General features: G+C 34.7%; 5 protein-coding genes across 5 annotated transcripts; 1 reads left to right on the forward strand and 4 right to left on the reverse strand.

The window, feature by feature from the left end:
- Positions 1-172: 172 nt before the first annotated feature.
- LOC116114493 (40S ribosomal protein S15-like) lies at positions 173-664 on the forward strand (the record flags this gene model as incomplete). The annotated part of the gene is made up of 1 exon (XM_031400638.1): positions 173-664. A coding segment is annotated over one exon (273 nt), but the record flags the coding sequence as incomplete, so codon positions are not given.
- A 1,175-nt stretch (positions 665-1,839) lies between these two features.
- LOC116114496 (transcription factor bHLH92-like) lies at positions 1,840-3,021 on the reverse strand. Its single transcript, XM_031400644.1, has 3 exons — positions 2,668-3,021; positions 2,216-2,497; positions 1,840-2,118 (listed from the first exon to the last, which is right to left on the reverse strand). The coding sequence occupies exons 1-3, from the start codon at positions 3,001-3,003 to the stop codon at positions 2,002-2,004; spliced, it is 735 nt and encodes a 244-aa protein (XP_031256504.1). The 5' UTR covers positions 3,004-3,021; the 3' UTR covers positions 1,840-2,001.
- A 388-nt stretch (positions 3,022-3,409) lies between these two features.
- On the reverse strand, positions 3,410-7,596 carry LOC116114487 (CRM-domain containing factor CFM3A, chloroplastic/mitochondrial-like). Its single transcript, XM_031400632.1, has 9 exons — positions 6,847-7,596; positions 6,163-6,709; positions 5,954-6,084; positions 5,460-5,810; positions 4,974-5,130; positions 4,601-4,893; positions 4,138-4,197; positions 3,933-4,022; positions 3,410-3,837 (listed from the first exon to the last, which is right to left on the reverse strand). The coding sequence occupies exons 1-9, from the start codon at positions 7,594-7,596 to the stop codon at positions 3,631-3,633; spliced, it is 2,586 nt and encodes an 861-aa protein (XP_031256492.1). The 3' UTR covers positions 3,410-3,630.
- A 4,523-nt stretch (positions 7,597-12,119) lies between these two features.
- LOC116114488 lies at positions 12,120-13,203 on the reverse strand. Its single transcript, XM_031400633.1, has 4 exons — positions 13,135-13,203; positions 12,827-13,081; positions 12,609-12,695; positions 12,120-12,331 (listed from the first exon to the last, which is right to left on the reverse strand). The coding sequence occupies exons 1-4, from the start codon at positions 13,201-13,203 to the stop codon at positions 12,149-12,151; spliced, it is 594 nt and encodes a 197-aa protein (XP_031256493.1). The 3' UTR covers positions 12,120-12,148.
- A 285-nt stretch (positions 13,204-13,488) lies between these two features.
- On the reverse strand, positions 13,489-15,297 carry LOC116114489. Its single transcript, XM_031400634.1, has 3 exons — positions 14,930-15,297; positions 14,235-14,395; positions 13,489-13,727 (listed from the first exon to the last, which is right to left on the reverse strand). The coding sequence occupies exons 1-3, from the start codon at positions 15,295-15,297 to the stop codon at positions 13,489-13,491; spliced, it is 768 nt and encodes a 255-aa protein (XP_031256494.1).
- Between the last annotated feature and the right edge of the window lie 4,418 nt (positions 15,298-19,715).

Consider the following 19,715-nt stretch of genomic DNA (forward strand, 5'->3'; position numbering starts at 1 on the left):
TGCTTATTGATGTGATGGTATTATTTTATGATTTTGTAGTGTTCTTTTGTGTAATCAAACCTATATATGTAGGATAGGATATGGATGTCAAAATTTAGTAGGATTATGATATCCTTATTAGATTATTTTCTATTGATTGTCACACTAAATGGAATTAGTCTTCGGGTTCTGATTAATACTTGATGTTTTGGACCAGAAAAGGGAGGCTCCACCTGGTGAGAAGCCTGAGCCAGTTCGCACTCACCTCCGCAACATGATTATTGTGCCAGAAATGATTGGAAGCATTATTGGTGTTTACAATGGCAAGACCTTTAATCAGGTTGAAATCAAGCCAGAAATGATTGGGCATTACCTGGCTGAATTTTCTATTTCATACAAGCCTGTGAAGCACGGTAGACCTGGTATTGGTGCTACCCATTCTTCAAGGTTCATTCCTCTGAAGTGAGATATATGCCAGTTACCTGGATACTTAGTTTATTGTTTTTATCTGGAAAGACATCTGTGTTGATCAAATTTTTGTTTGTGCCCCTTTCAACTTCTGGACAACATATTAATGTTTGATTTGTTAATTTAGATGATGGAACTTCAGAATCTAGTTTAAAGGAGCTGGTTTGTTTTATGGTTTCTTCACATTCTATGGTAGAATAAGTTTCTGGTTTTTCAACACCATTGGTTAAATGTAATAGTTATGCATGTCTCTGTTTTTCTTCGGTAGCTGCGTTCTGCTCCTTTCCCTGTTGACGGATGGTAGCTTGCAGACTGAATTTTTGTGCTGCTCGTTTCCCTTTGAATTAATGTAGCTTCCTTAGTGAATTATGGTCGACTATGCAGAAGGCAGCACTTTTTATTTGGTATTCCTTTATCATCGTAAAAATTGGAGCCAGTTCAGTACTTCAGTGAAACGAGGAGGATGATTATATTCTGTGTTTCATTTTATTTAAGTAAAATATCTAAATTAGAACAATTCTACTCATGGGGCCTAACTGTTTTCGGCTTTCGAATGATGGTTGATGGGGCAAGCAATCTGTGAATCTGTGTTTTTTGGGGTTTTATCCAGGTAGGGTCTTACTATATCCGGACTTTTGGGCTACTAGGGAATTATTTCATTGGGTTTTCAGATGTTTAGGCGTTTTTGTATTAAGAGGAGAGGAGCAATTAAGTATCGTAATGTCTTCGTCACAAGAACAATGTACTATTTTAATGCTCATCACAAGGACGGGAAATGAGCCCTTAAGATGTGATCGAATACGACGAATTATAGTAAAACGTACATGCTTAACCAGTTAACCATTCAAAGTGCTGTTGGATTACTTTATTTAAAGAAAAAAAAAAAAAACTTGTATGTTAAACACGGAGGTTATCATCATCAGTTTTAGGAAATAGGATTTATATAATTAATATATAATTTGTAACATTATTCTTTCAATATAATCCGTTTATAATAAAACAACAATTAAGAATTTTACAAATCTAACCTAGATATGGGGCTGGGAACAATTGATAGTGAACTCACTTTCAAACTTGAGTACCTGGGCAACCTGGTGTCCTTGTCTTGGCAAATTGGTTTATCTCTTCAGTCCTTCGTCAACTCCACAGGAAGACTTGACCTGAGCTCGAGTTCACACTGGGCCTATATTGTCCGGGGAATCGCCATCGCCCCAACATATATATAGTTTATCTTGAAAGATTTTCTTTGATACGGGTTTATTTACAATAATAATTATAGTAAGTTTGGTACATGTACGTTAAGGTTGATGGCTAATTTACACGTAAGCTAGTTTAGACACTCTAATAATTAAAAAAAAAAAAAATACAGCACAATGACATGGACACAAATGCTAATTTAAACATATAATCGTTGTATTAGTCAATTTAAAGTAGTATGTATTGAAATTAATCACGTTTTACACGACGAACACACATTCTAACACGTGCACGTATATATATATATATATATATAAAGCCTGGGTAACTTGTATTGTAATTGGCTTATTTCTTTTTCTAGCCTCTTTCTCTTCTTGTTTGGCTTTCGAAACTTCCTGGCAATGGAATAAGAAGTTCCTGCTCTACTTCTATTAGTGCTCTCTGAACAGCCTTCTTCAACTCTTCATCTCCCATCTGCAATTTTCATTCTTATAAATTAATTAAATCTAAATATATAACAACTACTTGATCTCTAGTAAAAGAGGTACCATCTACAGTTTTAATCCCGTACCTGAGATTCAGCATGTATTACCGCTGTCAGTTTCTGATCAGAAAATTCTGATTGAATATTTCTGATTCTTGAACCCGTCTTTTTCAAGGATTTAAGAGCCTCGACCATATAATCAATCCCAGATATTGGATTAGTTACTCTTATTCCAATCTTTGTTCCCTCATTAGTATCCTTTCCCAGCTTCGCTTCTAGCTCATTGTTTCTCCTCTCAAGTTCCACCTTATAACATTCCAGCTCCCGGATTCTCATCGCCGCCATTTGAACAGTCGAGTTCTTGTCAATCTGATATTAACAAAACATGCCCATTAGCGTATTACATAAGTTTCAGAGATAGTTAAAACAAAGAAAATGTTAAATAACACAACTTTACTCATTTCAATGAATATACAGTTTTTTTTTAATCATGTGTATTGATGTGTCACGTTTAAGAGCAGCCTTAAATATTCACTAACCCTGGTGCCAGTTGACAACATGGAACGCAAGGCGAAGTAATTCTGCTTCTCCCTTTCTCTCCTCATCCTCTCGTTAATCATATGCAGGTGACCCCGTTCTCTGTCTGGTTTAAGTGGTTCCTTTTTTGCAGACTGATTAATTCTCCTCAAGAATTCTATCATTCTCTTGTTGGCACTCCAAGATTTAGACCCGTTACCAATACTCGCTGACCCAACTTCAATTCTGGGTCCGTTAGCATACGGCATAAAAGCGCTTCGATGCACAGGAAGAGACTCAGAGTTAAACCAGAATATATCGCCGTCGCCATAGAATTGTTCTTGAAAGAAATTTTCCATTTAGTTGTCTCTGTTTACTCTGGGAATCTCGAATTTGTCTGGGTTCCAGTGGCTATATATAATAGAGCAGTCTTCTTTTAAGACATATTTAACACGTGGGTCAAATCGTTCAGGTTTCTCACACGGTCGCGGCGATTTCTCCTTACTCCTAAGTCCTAAGTCAGAGACGACTGACTAGTAAACAAATATTGCCAATGGTTTTGTTCGTACAGTCACGCGACAAGATTGGTCATGGTGAATTAGAAATATTTCCGTCTTCCAAGTGGGCCCCTAATTATGTCCGTGTGATTCAAATTCTACGGTTCATGGTACCAATAGTGTGCTAGAAAACTGTGATTGTTTGCTGTTAATTAAAGTTGACGTCTGCCCATTTGATCTAGAAAGTACCTCTTTAAATTAGTATTTGTGTTTGGGCAGAGTTATTTTTAAATTAAGATGATTTTCATCTGCTAACATAAAAAACGGTAGCAGTTTTTCCTAAACAATGACAAGAGTTACATAATTTATCTATACAATAACGAAGGGCCAGCCAAAATCAGGTTATACATTGAGATCTACTGATTTAATACAGTATGTTTGATGATCGGTTCCTTTCCATTGTCTACTAAAAGTTGTTGACTTCTTTCCCTAAGTTGTTGGTTTTGATTCAGACTCATTGGTTAGAGCATATGCTTCTTCATCTTCAGAATCTACAGGTTCAGTTTCTGATTCCTGATCTTGTTCATGATAAGGGAAGTTTGTTTCTGTGTGGAGATTGTGAATTGAGTTATCACTTTCATATTCACCATCATTTCCACTGTCATATGTCTCTAAATATGCATCATCTCCTTCTTGCTGTAATGGCACACAAGGATGAAATAAGATGTGAGACCAGATGATTAAATAAATAAGCAGTAGCGAATGATCTAGAAGGTAAACTGAAAGCAGACCTCAATGTCATCATCGTCAGTGGCATAAGCAGAATCTAATCTGTCATACAACTCCACATCTCCCCGGTCTTTCACGGTGTTCATTTGTTCCTATCAATGCCAAGCAAGAGACGAAAAAATTTAGTTTAAAAGAAGGCACTATCATACCTTCATATTTACAACAACTAGGTTATATATAGCAAAAGCTAAAATGTGTAAGCCTTACAATTTCGAATCTTAGTTTCCCTACATTCGTCTCCAGAAGGGAAAGATGCTTTAGAAGAGCCTGTTCAAAAAATACATGAGAAAAATCAGACAAGGTTAGAGGTATCTGAAAATATTGGAAGTGATTAAAGCAAGATCCATGTTTAATTGGGCCAACATAAACGTTTATACACCACCATCACCGCACAACATTGGTTGGCGTTGGCAGGCTCATTCCAGCACACACACCCAAGTTCAGCCTGAGGGTGCTCACTACAGAAAGGGGCAGTGGAAACCCCCTTTTATGGCCCAGATCAGGCCCTTACCTGGGAGTTTCCTGATCAGCAACAAGAAAATTGTCCTCACTAGTGAACATTTGGGACTACCTAGTGTATTTTCTCAGATGCACATGGAACATTCTATCCAGTTATGTATGTACAAATGCGGTAATTTTAGATTAGTGCTATATAATTTTTGTAAGATACCTCATGTCTTTGGAGTTCAATTGAACGTGCCAAAGCTTTCCTCTTTGTCAAAAGATTTCTTGGCCTCAATTTGGAAGGCCGCTTATAGTCCTTTCCCCTGAATACAATTATAGCATAACCTTTGGAGATTTTGTCCACTGAAACCAAGACACCCCCACTTTCAGCTTCAAGTGCTAATGCAACTTTTTTAACCTGATCAAAAGTTTTCACCTTCACAATAATTTTAACCAATTCTCGATATTTCCAGTGCAAGTGCATATTCTCCACTGTACCATCAAAAACTCCACGCCTACCTGAACAAGAAATCAAAATCCCATAAAATCTCATATTTGAAATAAACATGTAAAATATGGCAGTTGAAGAGATTGTTTACCCAAAAGTAAGAAAGCCTTCATCCTCAAACCAAGCTTGCGAAACATAAATCTCTCCTCATCAGTTATGCTCTCAGGATCTGCTTGTCTTTCTGTTGGTTTTAAAAACTCCTCCACTTTCGATAAGGCTCGTTCAGCTTTCATTAGCTTTCGTTCAGCCTGAAAAAAGAAAAAAAATCCAGGTTACTTCCCCAAAATTCGTCCACCTTTTCACAGCAACCAAAACCCGAAGGCCAAATTATGGAGATTACGCTAAAGGATACACATGATTGTGTGATGTGCTATGCTATCAATAAATGTATAATATCTTATTTTATCACATTACATTACAAAAGTTAGATTCGAAGAATCTGCAAAGCAATGCAAAACAGTAACGTTGATTAGAAACCATATGAGTGTTGTAGAATAAAAAAGTTTTCCCAATAACATAGAAACTGAACAATACTGCATCAGATCATAGCAGGAATTCCCAATTTTCAGGAACTCACAATAGCAAGCTTTCTTTCCAGTTTTCTGACGAGGCTGGCATGTCTCATTATTTCAGCTTCTCTCATCACATTTTCCTTATGATTGTCATCCAGCATCCTTCCCCATCTAGCATTTGCATCCAAAGTTTCCCCAAGGGTGCCTGCAGTACCTGATTGCTCACTTACTTCAGCACTTGGCAAGACAAAGGCTGATGCTCTTAACCGAGCTTGCTCTTCTTCATCTTGCAGAGACTTAGCCAGCCTCTCCCTTTCCAATAATGCTTCAGTGACATCTGGTGATAAAAAATCTTTTCCCCGATAGAAAACCAGAAAATCCTTGTTTCTTGAGAGCAATTTGCCACCCGTCAATTTCTGCAGCCAATACCCAATGTTTTTATACAGCATCTTAGAGTTGATAAAGATGGCTTATTGCATTGATCAAATATAAACAGATAAATTCCAGTTACTGTATACAGATGAAGTCAACAACATTTAATTCTCTCTAAAAATATTACCTTGATATCTTCAGCCATTCTCTCACTCGTAGTGAGCTGTACACCACGTTTAAGAGCAATCTTGGCAATTGAACTTTTTTCCCATAATTTAATCACGGCCACAGCCAAACCTTGGAGCTGCCTGCTTCGACCTGAAGATAGGAAAATTTAAATGTAATTGAAAGACCATCTTCAGAAGCATATGAGCTTATCCAAGATATGTGGCATACCTAAGGCAAAGTGTGGAGGAAGAACACGGGCAAGCCTTTGCAAATTTGTTGCCTCTTTTCGTCCAACAGTAGATCTCACCCCATAAGGAAGCACTCTGAATGGAGGTTGGTAATCAGTAACTATACCAGGAAGCATATCTGCATCCACAGGATATGGTTCACATCCCTGCCAATCTGTATACCTGGGACCCAGACCCTCTAATAGCTTGTCTACTTCATCTTCATACTTTACTTCTGGCACTGATTCCCTATCTTGCTCCTCAGTAGTCATTTCCAGGTTTGTTTCAGGTGAATGCACAATATTATAAGAGCCAAATGTGGAAGGATCTTGAGCAGGAACATCAGTAGCTTTTGATAAGGAATAACTAGATCTATCATTTCTCTTATATATCTGTTTATCAGGAGCTCTTGCTAAGGAGCTTGCAGGTAGTTCATTTCTCCTATACATCCGTTTGTTCAGTTGCACAGAAGGAACCTCATAACTCACACCTCTGTACAAAGAAACAGCAGTGCCAGATCTCCATATCACCAACCCACCAGTTTTTCTCTAAGGAATAAAGACAATAGGAAAAACACAAGCATCAGTAGAACCAAATAATTGGTTAATGCAGATTAAAATTCTAGCAATCAATCANTACTTTGCTTCTTACTTTTCCATGAGACCAAATTTCCACCAATAAAAACACAATAGCTCGTAGTGGATCTCCTATTTATCTTGGAACCCGCCCAATCTGCATCAGAGAAGCACTCAGTATTATTATGTCCATGATTTCTATACAAAATACCACATCCTGGAGCTCCTTTCAGATAACACAGAATCTGTTCTAACGTTGCCCAATGGTCAACAGTAGGAGAAGACATGAATTGACTTACTACACTGACAGAGTACGCAATATCAGGACGAATGACTGTCAGGTAGTTCAACTTTTCAACCAGTCTTTTATACCTCTTAGGATCTTCAAATAGTTCACCATCTTTTGTAAGTTGCGAATTAGGAAACATTGACGTACTGCATGGCTTAGCACTCAATTTTCCTGTCTCAGTTAATAAGTCAAGTACATATTTCGTTTGAGAGTAGAAGATGCCTTTCTTGCTCCTTGTTACCTCAACCCCTAAGAAATACTTCAACATTCCTAAATCTTTTGTATGAAACTGAATGTGAAGAAATGACTTAAGTAATGAAATCCCTGTAGTGTTACTCCCAGTGATGATAATGTCATCAACATATACAACAAGAAGAATAATGCCAATTGCCGATTGTTTGTAAAGGACTGAATGATCAGACTTGCTCTTTGTCATTCTGAACTTTGCAACTATCTCACTAAACTTTCTAAACCAAGCACGTGGACTCTGTTTCAAACCATACAATGATTTGCGAAGATGACAAACTTTCCCATACTCCTCCTGGGCAACAAATCCAAGTGGTTGCTCCATATAGACTTCTTCCTGAAGGTCATCATGTAAAAAGACATTTTTTATGTCCAACGATGTAATGGCCAAGAATGAGTAGCCACTATAGAGATAAATAAGCGAACAAAAGTCAATTTAACCACAGGGGAAAAAGTGTCAGAATAATCCACTCCATAAGTTTGAGCATAGCCTTTAGCTACAAGATGAGCTTTAAGCCTAACCACTGACCCTTCAGGATTTACTTTAACTACAAACATCCATTTGCATCCAATAGACTTCTTTCCAGTAGGTAGGCGGTGAGAAAAAATGGCCACTCTCCAGGGTGACTCACAAATAATGCTCACTTGGGTAGAAAAGAAAAAAAAAACACGAATTTAAAAAAAAACAACCTAGAATTGCTCTGATACCATGTTACAAACAGAGAATTGATTGTAATATTTTTCATATTGTATTGACAAATTATACATCAATATATAGGAAAATAAAGAACTAATCTAAGAAATAAATAATCTAACTTCCTATTTTACAGATTTGTTCCTAATATGTATTGATTACAATCCTAATATCCTATTATTGATTTATACACTTAATCATGCAATATCTATAAGATTTTGCATGATTATCTACAACAAGGACATCTGGACTAGGAAAATAAGTAATTTCCTTTACTTGTGATGCAGAATGGAGCTTTAGCTGAAGCTATACGGATATGGAAGCGCAATTTTGACAAGGAATTTGAAGGTGTTGAGGAGTGCCCTATTTGTTACAGTGTCATCCACACTGTGAGCCATGGTCTTCCTCGTCTTGCTTGCAAGACATGTAAACACAAGTTCCATTCAGCTTGCTTGTACAAGTGGTTCTCAACTTCTCACAAATCATCATGCCCGTTGTGTCAGTCTCCATTCTGACATAGAAGTCAATTTTATGTGATTGTGGATACTGCTTTTCTGGTTGCAATTGACTTAAGTTATACAAAAGATCTGACCATCACAAAACGGAAGCGCGTATACTGTATATACAGCATGAAGCTGCAATTCTTGTGTGAAAGACATGGGAGTTGATTCCGATCACAGGGCTGGACCTCACATCTAAGTGCAGAGTTGTTTTTCTCTCTACCTTCTACCTCTGTTTCCAGTATGTAAGTTTATGCTTAATGTATTGTGCAGCCTGTTTAGTGTGATTTTGAAGCTTTCCTCTGGGAGCATAAATGATGCCTGCTACTAGGTGAGCTCTCACTACTTATTGAGCTAACATTGCAAAGGCAGTTTTTGTTCCATGAAATTTTATAAAATCTGTTTGTAGTGCATGTTAGATTCTTGGTTTTATCTATGTTCTCGGGGGAAGTTTTAAGAAAATTGGACGCAACTCCAAGTACATAGTTTTCTATGTTTGGTGTTCAATGTTTTTTATTGAGATCATGGAGCCTGAATTTTGAATTTCTTTACTCTTTAAAATTAATGTTTTCTACTGTAACTGTCATATCCAGATTAGTTTTGCAAATTACCATTCGTTTTGCCCTTCAATCTTTCATTGGAGGGCTGTCACCAGTCTTCTGGTGTTGTGTTATTCCCTACTGGAGATACAAGGACCAACGCTGGCATTAATTTTGTTTGGTTGCTGCTTACGCAACAAAGATTATTCTGATTTATCAAACCTCTTGTGTGCACGGAATCCTTGACACTCGACATTTTGGTGCCTGTTTGTAAAATATGAAGATATTCTTTTTATATTTTGGCATTTGTCAATTAATTCATTTGCAGATTATCTAATCATCTGTTTGGTATATTTTCTTGTAGTTATTGCAGACATGCTGATTCAGGCAGTGCAATAGCTGTTTTGCAGTATAGAGTTTGATCAAGAAAGGATGACAAAAGATTGTGTATATTAGTCAAGAGGTAAAAAAGGGTTCCTGAAATCAAATATTTAGGGTTGTCTATAGTTCCGAAGAGCAGAACTTTCTTTATTTGCCAATTTTGTTTTGTAATATTGATTTCATAAATTTATAAACTGAAATAATATAGGGAAATTTTGTTTTCATTATTTGTTTAAAGCTTTAGGTTAAAGAGCAAGAGTTTACCATTTCGTGAAGTTCAAAATGCATAGACTTAATTCTATTATTAAAAACTCCGGTGAGCAAAGATCGTTTCAAATTCTGAATGTCAGATACCTTGCTTGGCCAGGAATTTGATAATCAGAGATTTCTGGAAACTTTGTAAAAACCCCGGGTCGGGCTTGTTTCGGCTGGGCCCTTTTTTTAAATCCAATCCAGGGCCCGGGAAAAAGCCTGCGTTTTACACCCGAGCTTTAGGCCTGGGTTTGGATGATATGATTAGCGGTTTTTTTACCTTACTTTTTAGGGGTACTTATAATTTTATATTATAAGAAGTAACTGAATATAGTTTATGGGGCAATCTGAAACTTTTTAAGAGACTAACTTTTCAAGGGGTTTTAGTAATTTTATGTAAGAGCTATCACAAATCACAATGTCCGTGTGTTGACTTGTTGCGTACTTGCATATGCCCAAACCCAATGTTTTAAAAACTAACCCAGGGCAAAACCTGACAAGGTGGCCGGGTCTTGGGTCAATCGGTTCCGATTGAACCAGCTGGTGACGTTATCATGTTGATGTCGATGATGTTAGTAAATTACTGTTCACAGAATGTCAATTTCCAGATTTGAATAATAATAATAGCATGGTTGTGTGCTCTACATTTTTTGACCTTAAGATTTCAGGTCACACTACAGATGACCATAAATTCCCCCCATTGAATGGTGATCTTGCAAACTCTCAATTGATCTCAAAAAATTCAAAGAAGAATGTACTATAACACATTTCAGAACAAACTACAAAGCATGCAGCATCATTACCTCTACTTCACCCTACAGACCAGAAAAAGTAACCTTATTAAAACCAAGTTCTCTAACACCAACAATTAACCCAAAATCAATCTCTTACCAAAGGAAAAAAACGAAAAGGCTTTATCTACCATACCATCGGTACAGATCGTCCTAATCCACGTGGTTAGCTTATAATCTAACATGTTTTTCTTTTCATTTTGGTGCAAAAATGATAAATGAGCATTTTTCCCGCAACAAAATGTAGTGTTATAGGTTTGGTCTTTGATTATTTATGTTATCCCTTGAATTTGCTTTTTGTACATTTATGTGAAAGCACCCAAACAAAGACCAAGCCATCACATTAAAAAATGCAAATACAAAATCAATGTGAAAAAATGGTTACCGGGTGCCGGTGAAGATGAGCTACCGGAGAGGTGGAGCTCGACTGTGACAGATGAACAAAGCAGAAGACAAGAACGAAGAAAAAATCGCGACTAGCGATAGTTCCTGAGCAAGAAGAAGACGAGAACGACGGTATAGCTCCCAGATCGATGATGACGGATGAACAGAGCAGATCGACGATGAAGAAGAGTGAAGAGAGGACAGAGAAGAGATCGCGAAATGGGAGGAGATTCGCGATACCCTAGCTAACGATGAACTATGCAATTGACGGTGAAAGCTGAAGCGACGAGATTCGACGATAAAAGGGAGACTCCGGTGGATGATGAAATCTTTCAGACCAAAAGGGAGAGAAGTGGCGTGAAAATGGGGGGCAATCGTTGATAACTTGATATTTGCTTTAAGATGGGGGGTTTAATGTTTAATTTTTATATAATATGGGTTTAATTAATATTTTACTTTTTAAATTTTAACTGACCCGATTTCTGTAAAAATAACGATTGGACCGATGGGTGCTACAGTACACCGGTCCAACCGCGGGTGAAACTAGACAAACTAATTATGCCGGGTTTAAGGCTCACCCGGCTCGGCTAGCTAGCCGAGTCCCGGTTGAATCGGTTCAACTTGCTGGGCCAGGTTTTAAAACATTGGATAATACTTAATTCAATAAAATAGGAAACGGAAAACATAATAGATGGTTCATTACTTCATCTTTGGTAAGAAAATCACCATTAATGTGACATTTATTTGTAAATAATTAACCATGTTACACCTCAAGAGGATCAATCCACATTATAAATAACATCTTACATCAAAATTTTCCATTAAAAGGACACAAATGGAATTAATCTGTATACGGTGCATGGCTTCATGTAGGCCCATAGCCGTCGAAGAATTTTCAACAAAACAATTTAACTGAATATGAGAATCTATAATCTCACAGGTATCACACTAATTGTTGAAGGAAATTAGAGTAAGTCGGGCAAGCGAATGTGCTACATTTCAATGCATTATAAAAGAAGCATCTTACACATGTCATCGCATCAATGGAGCCAAAGATCTCATCTCTACTCCATTCGCATTGGATAAGTAGTACACTTTCTTCCAATTTTCCTCTGTGAATACCTCCCTGCTTACTAGTCTTTGTCTGCCAGAAAAAAAAAAAACAAAAAACAAAAAAGATGCACAATGACTGAGATCTCAAATTATGTTAAGTTCTAAGTTGAATAGTTCCAAACAATACATCTACAGTGGAAAATTGCATGTCCGAAAAGAAGCTAAACAAAGACAGATGACAACCCTTCTATGTAAATCTGAAATCCAGAAAGTCTGTAACTCCTTAAACATACCTAAGGTAGTAATGGCAAACTGCTGCTGCTTCATCAATGTTGTAGCGAGGCAAATTAAAACGGGCATCCACCAGAACATCTGCTAAGTCTTTGCGAAGCTTTCCCACGGCAGTTGAGTGAGAGAAAGCACCCACCATCATTTCATCATGCATCATAGACCTAAAGGCATTCACCTGTCAAGGGAAAAAAAAAAAAAAAAAAAAAGAAAGTAGTCTAAAACAGTGCACAGAAATTGCCGAGATGACAAGTTAACTGTCATTGATGGGACAAAAATGCATGCAGGACAGCAAAACAAGAAACAAAGGCACCCATCTCATCTAAAGATGTTTTGAATAACCATAAGCTCATAAAATTGAAGAAAAAAAAAAGCCTTTAATGCAGTTTACCATGTACAAAAAGTATTATTAACCTAAACAAAAAAATTTAAGAAAAAGAAAAGTTAGTACTAACCATTGTCAATTCTCTAGAATGCACTGGTCGACAAGAACGAATAGTGACTGGCTCTTCATATTCACTGAATGTAAACCAGTTGTTATACTGCAGATAGGTAACAGAAACAAATTCATTCAATAAATACAGAAAGCCATAGCCAACTGCAATAGAGATATAAAAGTGAAAAAAGAAAATTGACCAAAATTTAGACTACGAAATACGGAGCTGGTGCTCACTTGATCAATTGCAATAAGAACAGGGATATCTTTCACAAGTGATAACTCTTTTCTTAAACGAACAACCGCACTAACAGCCGCATGTGTTTGCTGAATTCCCATTTGAACCAGATCATATAGAGTTGAACCTTCGGGGATTTCCTTGGAGTCAACCCCTTTCATATATCCAATACCGGCACCCTTTCCCAGTGGAATAGGATCAAGTATTTGGCATGGCAATTCTCTTAAACGGGATTCATTGTATTTCAAAAAATCCTGTAGAAAATTTGACCAGATAGGTAATTACAATAACACAATGAACCACAGACATGCCTGAAAAACAGAGAAAACCTTACAAATTTGTTTCCATCAAAAGAAGCAGTGACGTGTATCAGCATAACTTAAGATCCAAAAATCAAATTGACATTGTAGCCATAAACACAATAAATGAATAATGATAGTGCATGATTATGGACAGAACTCCTTATACTGCATGCCTCCTTCAAACAAAATTTTCTGGTCTTATGCATCTAGTATGACATTGTCTAGCAACTTTCACATGGAATTTCTGATGTTCATTATAAAACGAATGAAAATTTGCAACCACCTTCTATCATCAATATTAGGTTTAGTCAATATGAAGCAACATACCAATTGCTCATGATAATGACAATAACAATTCATCAAACCATATAGGAAAGAATTCTTGCCTTGAGAACATGTTCAACCTGAAGAGGAGTGTCCCAAAGACCAGTTTGTGGGTTTTTATAAAAGTATCCGCCATGAGTCCACTCCCGACCTCTAGGAACATAAAATACTAGCCAACCTTCATCACGAGCCCAATGAACAAGCATTGCAAACATAATGCTCTTCCCACAGCTACGAGGACCATCCAAGACAACTTGCTTTCTAACTTTAGGACCTGAAAGAAATAAGTAACGAAGTAACTGCATCTTGTTCAATATTACCCACCACAGTCTCACACTCAACTCTCCAACCAATAATTGTGGCATCTATGAGCTTTTATGTGTATGTGTCCATTATTATTAAACTATTCGTAACAACTAAATCATAAAGGACTGTCAATTAATCTGATCAATATCATCAGAAAACATTAATAACAACCAGGAACCATGAAAGTTCTCAATGATACAATGAACTACTAGCAACATGATATTTTAAACTCAAGCATTAATTTCACATCTATAACATATGACTTTGACGTCACTAAAACTTAACAATGATAATTAAAAGGCCATGTTACAATAGAGTTACTATTGCTGCCAACCAGGAGACTCTCATGTTCCCACACCTTGTAATTCTGACATGCTACATTACACATCATTTGACAAATTTGACATCACCCAGTATCAAAACACGGTATAGTAGAAACATCAGAAGCAACTAAATAACACAGGTAGTTTGGTAACATTAGAAGACAGCATTGGAGGATCAACTATTCGCCTGAAATTATCGCGAAGATCCAAAAAACTTTGTCTCACAAGCAATGCATGCCTCATTGATTCTTTAAATTCTTCCAACATTCCCGTCGGCAATCCTTCTGGCAATACCTCATTCAATTCTTCCTCACTACACATAAACAATCCAATCATCAAATACTATTCTGCGTTTAAAATGCTATATATCAAGATGCAAAACAGCAGCAATATTAGTAGAATCTCATTGCATTTAAGGTTACACTACCGTAACAGCCCAGAGGAAAAAACCAAGGCTTGCTTTGTAACACAAAATTTTCAAACAAATTTTAGAACATTGATGTTGTGCAATCCAATGGTATAGAAGTTCATGACTTGGCACTAAATGCCAACTTATCTCAAATCCATTGGGCTGCATCAATATCAATAATTTGTGTAATAAATATTTGTTACTATAGCCCAAACAAATGTATATTATAATAGAATTTGCAAAGGTGTAGGAGGTAAAGTTACCCACTGTACTGTGGGACAAGTCTATTACATTTAAACGTTCTACTATAATGCAGGCCCAGTAACAGCACCGAGAAAACAAGGAGTTCATTTTATTTTTTATTTTTTCAAAAAAAGAGTGCAACGGGACAGTAGTAATTTCTATGAATTTCCGGTAACATAACCGTTAATATGATACCTGAATTTGAAGTAAGTGCAGGCGTCTTTGCGAGTGAGCAAAGAAAGAGAGGGAGTTTTAGTAAAGAGAGGGCGGTTGTTGGGGCCCACATCGAGGAAGGTATCTCGATCGTCTTCAGCTAAGCGGCGAGCGCGAGCCCTAGCCAACTCCATTTCTTCGACTGACGTGGCAGACTCCGATTGGACGGCGGTGGAGGCATCGGAGGGTTTGGACTTGGATTTCTTGTTGTCTTCTGGCTGCTTTTTCTTGTTAGTGCTGTTATTTGATTTTGATGTGAAATTGTTATGGTGATGGGGATTAACAGACGATGTTAAGACGGCGTAGTTTTGGGACTTAGAGAGTGCAGTTCGACAGATGATCCTCAACATTGCTCTGAGTTGGAGACGAAGGGCTCTCACTATTGATAATTTTACGGAGGCTTTAGCTTTGGGTTTGTTTAGACTTATAGAGGGTTTTGAGTTTCGTGGATGAAGAGGTAAATTTGATTAATAACGCTATGTGCACTAATCATAACCAAAATCATACTAACCCAAATAGTACAAACTGATGTGACAGTACCCTTTTATTACCATATCAGTTCCTCCAAAAACTTAAAAAAAAATAATTTAAAATTTCAATTATTAATACTTGGATTAGTACAATTTATTTAGTGCATATAACATTACTCAATATGATTATAATGTTAGGATTTTATGGTAATTGGGTGCTGTTTCATTGGGCCTGAAGCTTGACAAATGGCTTGGTCTATTTGGGTTAGAACATCTTTAAATGAATCTTTATATGATCCAAACTTTTTATTATAAAGAGTTTATCTATAAAAACAAGAATCCAACATACTCTTTATCTTTAAAATATAAATTAGAGAGTGAGTTTAACTCTCCATATTTAGAGAGTCAAAATTCACTCTTTATCCTAATTTTAATTAATAAACTACAAGCTTCTATGCATTTTATATATTAATTCTCTCTCCCATTAAGTCTTTTTCTTATAAATAAAGAGCATCTTCATTAAATTTAAAGAATCTATTGGATTTGAATAAAAATTATGTTATTTATATTTAAAAATTAATGAAGATGTTCTAAGATGCTCTTAATATTTTTTTGGGGTCATTAGTCAATGGTGTGTGATCCAAAAATAATATTTTTAAAAAGGGAAGCTATATCAATATAGGGAAGTGATTTTTAGTCATGTAATTGATCTTCACTCTCATGGCTTAATTAATACCGATAATAACCTTTTAAGCTTAATTAATATCGAAAATAATCTTTTAGGCTTAATTAAGTTTATTTTTTTCAATTTCAAACCTAATTAGGTTTTTTTGTTTTACACCCTTTTTCCCAAATCAGAATTAACTAGGAACACGTTTTTTTTTCCCAATTTTCTAATTTCAACTTATTTTGTCTTCTTCATATTCAAATTCATCTCTTTATGTTTTTTATAATTTCAGTATTATATTTTCATCAAAAAAACAAATATTTAAAATAAAACAAAATATTGTAATGATTATGAAAATTTAGGATTGGGGTTTATATAAGATTAAATGTTAAAAATTAAAAGAAAAGTATAAAATACACAATGAGTGTATTTAAAAATTATAATGTTATTTCTAGTAATTTTACTTAAGGTTAAATTTCTCAAAACAAAAAATAAATTTAAAAGTTGGGGGTGAAGATCAATTAGGTGAGGGATTTCCCATCAATTTAAAGTGATTTTTAGCCTACTATTTTCCTCTTTAGCCCCCTCTTCTGCTTTAGGTGAGGATATAATTGTAATAAAAAAATGGTTCTTCTTCTTCCATATTTTACTTCCTTCAAACCTTTGTGTTTGTAGCTATCAAAAATTAAAATTAAATTTAAGTCAATCAAAATTAAAATAAAGAAACAATTGGGTGCATTTGGTTTATTATTTTGGATAAGACTTTGAGAATAATATTGGGTAGTTGAATAGGAGAGTATTACGAGATAAAATTTAAAAATTTCTAAAAAACCTCCTAAGTTTGCTAATTTAATTAAACACCTCAATATATAAAAATTGTGTAAAATGACAAAAACACCCCCACCACCCACAGTGCCAGATTCTGGCCACAATCGCCAGAATCTAACTGAAAAATTATGTTACGACACAGACCGGCTGGATCTATGTCGTAACGCGTCGATATGGCCTTTTTCGGAAAAGGTCAGATCGGTGAATAATCGGCCATTTCTGGTCGTGGTTTAAGCCGTTGTGACAAATTCTAGCTACCACCGATGGTGGTTGCCGGAATCTGACAAGTATGGGTGGGTGAGGGTGTTTTTGCTAATTTTTAAACTTTTTTCTGAGAGTATTTAATGAAATTAATAAACTTAAAGGGGTCTAAAAGTAATTAAAAAATACACTAATATTTCTCAAATAATATGTTAAACAATATTTGGGGAATAAGATTGGGAATATGAGTAGAAATATTGAACCAAACGCTTTTCTCTATAGGAATTTGTGATATCAAGTGTTTTAATGGTTATGAAACTGAGCTTTTCTTTTGTCAAGTTAGGATTTGTTTAATGCGTATCAAATTGGGTTTTCTTCTGACAAAGTGGGATTTAGAGCTGACTACTTGATTGTAAATGGATATGAAACATGATTTTCTTTTGTTAACTTAGGATTTGTTTTATAGGTATGAAACCTGGTTTTTCTTCTATCAAAGTGAGATTTGGAAGTGATTATTTGATTGTAAGAGCATTGAAGTTGTGATTTCATAAATAAATTAATCCATAATGATATGATAACAATACTGATTAATTTTGTCTTATGTTTTATTGTTAATTCTGATTGATTTAAATTTAATTTTAATTTTTGAGAACCACAAATATAAAAGTTTATATAAAATAAGGAAGAAGAAGAATATATATATATATATATATATCCCCGCTTAAAATTGACTATGGGGGCTAAAGAGAAAAATATCGGGGTCTAAAATTACTTCCCCAATTTAAATTTAAGAATGGAGCTATTAGAACATCTCTAACAATGCTCTTTGTTTTAAAGAGCACATTTCACATAAATAAAGAATATCTTCATTAATTTTTAAATGTAAAAAACAAAATTTGTATTCAAATCCAATAAACTATTTAAATTAGACTTAATAAGTATGAGAGATAATTAATAATAAAATGCATAAAAACTTGTAATTTATTAAATAAAATTGTGATAGAGAGTGAAATTTGACTCTCTAGATGTAGAGAGTCAAACTCACTCTTTAATTTATATTTAAAGAATAAAGAATCTATTGGACTCTTGTTTTTATGGACAAACTCTTTATAATAAACAGTTTGGGTCAGATACTCTTTCAGAGATGTTCTTAGTACCTCACTAATGGACTAAAAATGTCTCATTTCCTAATATACTTTTTTCAAAGTTTTAAAATTAAATTTTTTTCTTATGACACCCCATAAATTTCAAAAATACCCTTCCTTCCATTTTTTTTTTTAATGGGGTTATTATCAATTGGCGGACACTTGTACAAAAAAATAAAGAAATAAAGAAAAAATGACATAAGTTTTATTTATATCAGAAAACGGACACCTTTATCAATCGAACGACACTTTCAGTGAAAAAAATGTTCGTTTATTGATAAAAAAATGTATATTAATTGATAAAGGTGTTTGTTTATTAATATAAATGAACTTATGTCATTTTTCTTTTATTATTATTATTTTTTTAAAAGTTCTCCAATTTATAACATCCCTTTTTGATATTTTAGAAGTTGTTAACATTTCACTCCCTGTTATATAACCCCACCATCATTATTACTGAATTAAAATTTTAGATAATTAAATTGAAAGTTTAGAAAAAATTAAAACTAAAAAAAATCTTTTCAAATAATCTCAAGAACATAACACAATTAAACAATACAAAAAACATATAGATTAAATAACTACCAATACTTTGAAGAAAAAAATGACAATAAATTTATAAGTGAAACAATTAAAAACTTACATTTTTGCATTGCATTTAACATGATATATCTCATTGCAAATCTTCTTCCTCCACTAAACTATCTTTTTGTTATAAGAATGATATGAATCTCATAAAAAAATTAGAGTTTCTGAGATAATAATGGGGTGTCAAAAAGACTTATAAAGAATGAAAAATTAAAGTTAATTTTTACAATTTAATATAGGGATAAATTTATCATTTTAAAATTTACTAAAAAGTGGGGCTTCTTTGGTCCATTAGGGGTGCCAACAAATCCATTCTAAATTAATTCATTTTGATGAATTAACAAAATACAAGTATTATTATTTAAGCCTCACAGTCATTTTTTAAGCCTCACTAATAAATAAAACAATTTTAGAAATACAATTTTTAAATATATAATCCCCCTCTTTGTTTAACTTTTCAAACTCCATCATATCCTAAAAAGTAAAAAACGTATTTGTTTTAATGTTGATTATTTAATTCAAAATCCAATTTTATTCTATTCAACTTAAAATATTTAACAATTATCTTTTTCAATAAAAGTTTATAAATTAAAAAAAAAAAAAAAAACCCCATCCACCCAAGCAACCATTGCCAATCGCCAGAAGTCACCGTTGCCACTGTCGACCACCAGCGTCGAAACGACACATAATTGGCCAAATCTAGCCTATCGTGTGTCAATTTGTCCATTCCGATCAGATCTACGACCAAAGATTATCAACATGTTTTTAAGAATTTAAAAACATGTTTAATATAATATCTAAAATCCTTTTCATGATTAGAAGTCATGGGAATTTAAGGAAATGTCTAATTCTCTCTCTCTCTCTCTCTC

This window comes from Pistacia vera, unplaced genomic scaffold (genome assembly GCF_008641045.1).
Source record: "Pistacia vera cultivar Batoury unplaced genomic scaffold, PisVer_v2 Contig710, whole genome shotgun sequence".
NCBI classification, from domain to species: domain Eukaryota; kingdom Viridiplantae; phylum Streptophyta; class Magnoliopsida; order Sapindales; family Anacardiaceae; genus Pistacia; species Pistacia vera.

Bases quoted from the DNA above. Each gene is read 5' to 3' on its own strand.
- LOC116114496 (XM_031400644.1), bottom strand. From the start codon at position 3,003: ATGGAAAATTTCTTTCAAGAACAATTCTATGGCGACGGCGATATATTC. The intron at 2,498-2,667 runs GTTAGTGAATAT...TGTTAATATCAG, and splicing joins TGTTGTCAACTGGCACCAGG to ATTGACAAGAACTCGACTGT. The intron at 2,119-2,215 runs GTACGGGATTAA...TGAAAATTGCAG, and splicing joins TAATACATGCTGAATCTCAG to ATGGGAGATGAAGAGTTGAA.
- LOC116114487 (XM_031400632.1), bottom strand. From the start codon at position 7,596: ATGGAGCAACCACTTGGATTTGTTGCCCAGGAGGAGTATGGGAAAGTT. The intron at 5,811-5,953 runs GTAATATTTTTA...TATTGGCTGCAG, and splicing joins GAATGGCTGAAGATATCAAG to AAATTGACGGGTGGCAAATT. The intron at 3,838-3,932 runs GTCTGCTTTCAG...GTGCCATTACAG, and splicing joins CTGACGATGATGACATTGAG to CAAGAAGGAGATGATGCATA.
- LOC116114488 (XM_031400633.1), bottom strand. From the start codon at position 13,203: ATGCTGATACACGTCACTGCTTCTTTTGATGGAAACAAATTTGTAAGG. The intron at 13,082-13,134 runs GTCTGTGGTTCA...AATTTTCTACAG, and splicing joins TTTCTCTGTTTTTCAGGCAT to GATTTTTTGAAATACAATGA. The intron at 12,332-12,608 runs GTTAGTACTAAC...TTCCCTTGACAG, and splicing joins ATTCTAGAGAATTGACAATG to GTGAATGCCTTTAGGTCTAT.
- LOC116114489 (XM_031400634.1), bottom strand. From the start codon at position 15,297: ATGTTGAGGATCATCTGTCGAACTGCACTCTCTAAGTCCCAAAACTAC. The intron at 14,396-14,929 runs GTATCATATTAA...GTTTATGTGTAG, and splicing joins TGCACTTACTTCAAATTCAG to TGAGGAAGAATTGAATGAGG. The intron at 13,728-14,234 runs TTACCAAACTAC...TATTTCTTTCAG, and splicing joins TCCAATGCTGTCTTCTAATG to GTCCTAAAGTTAGAAAGCAA.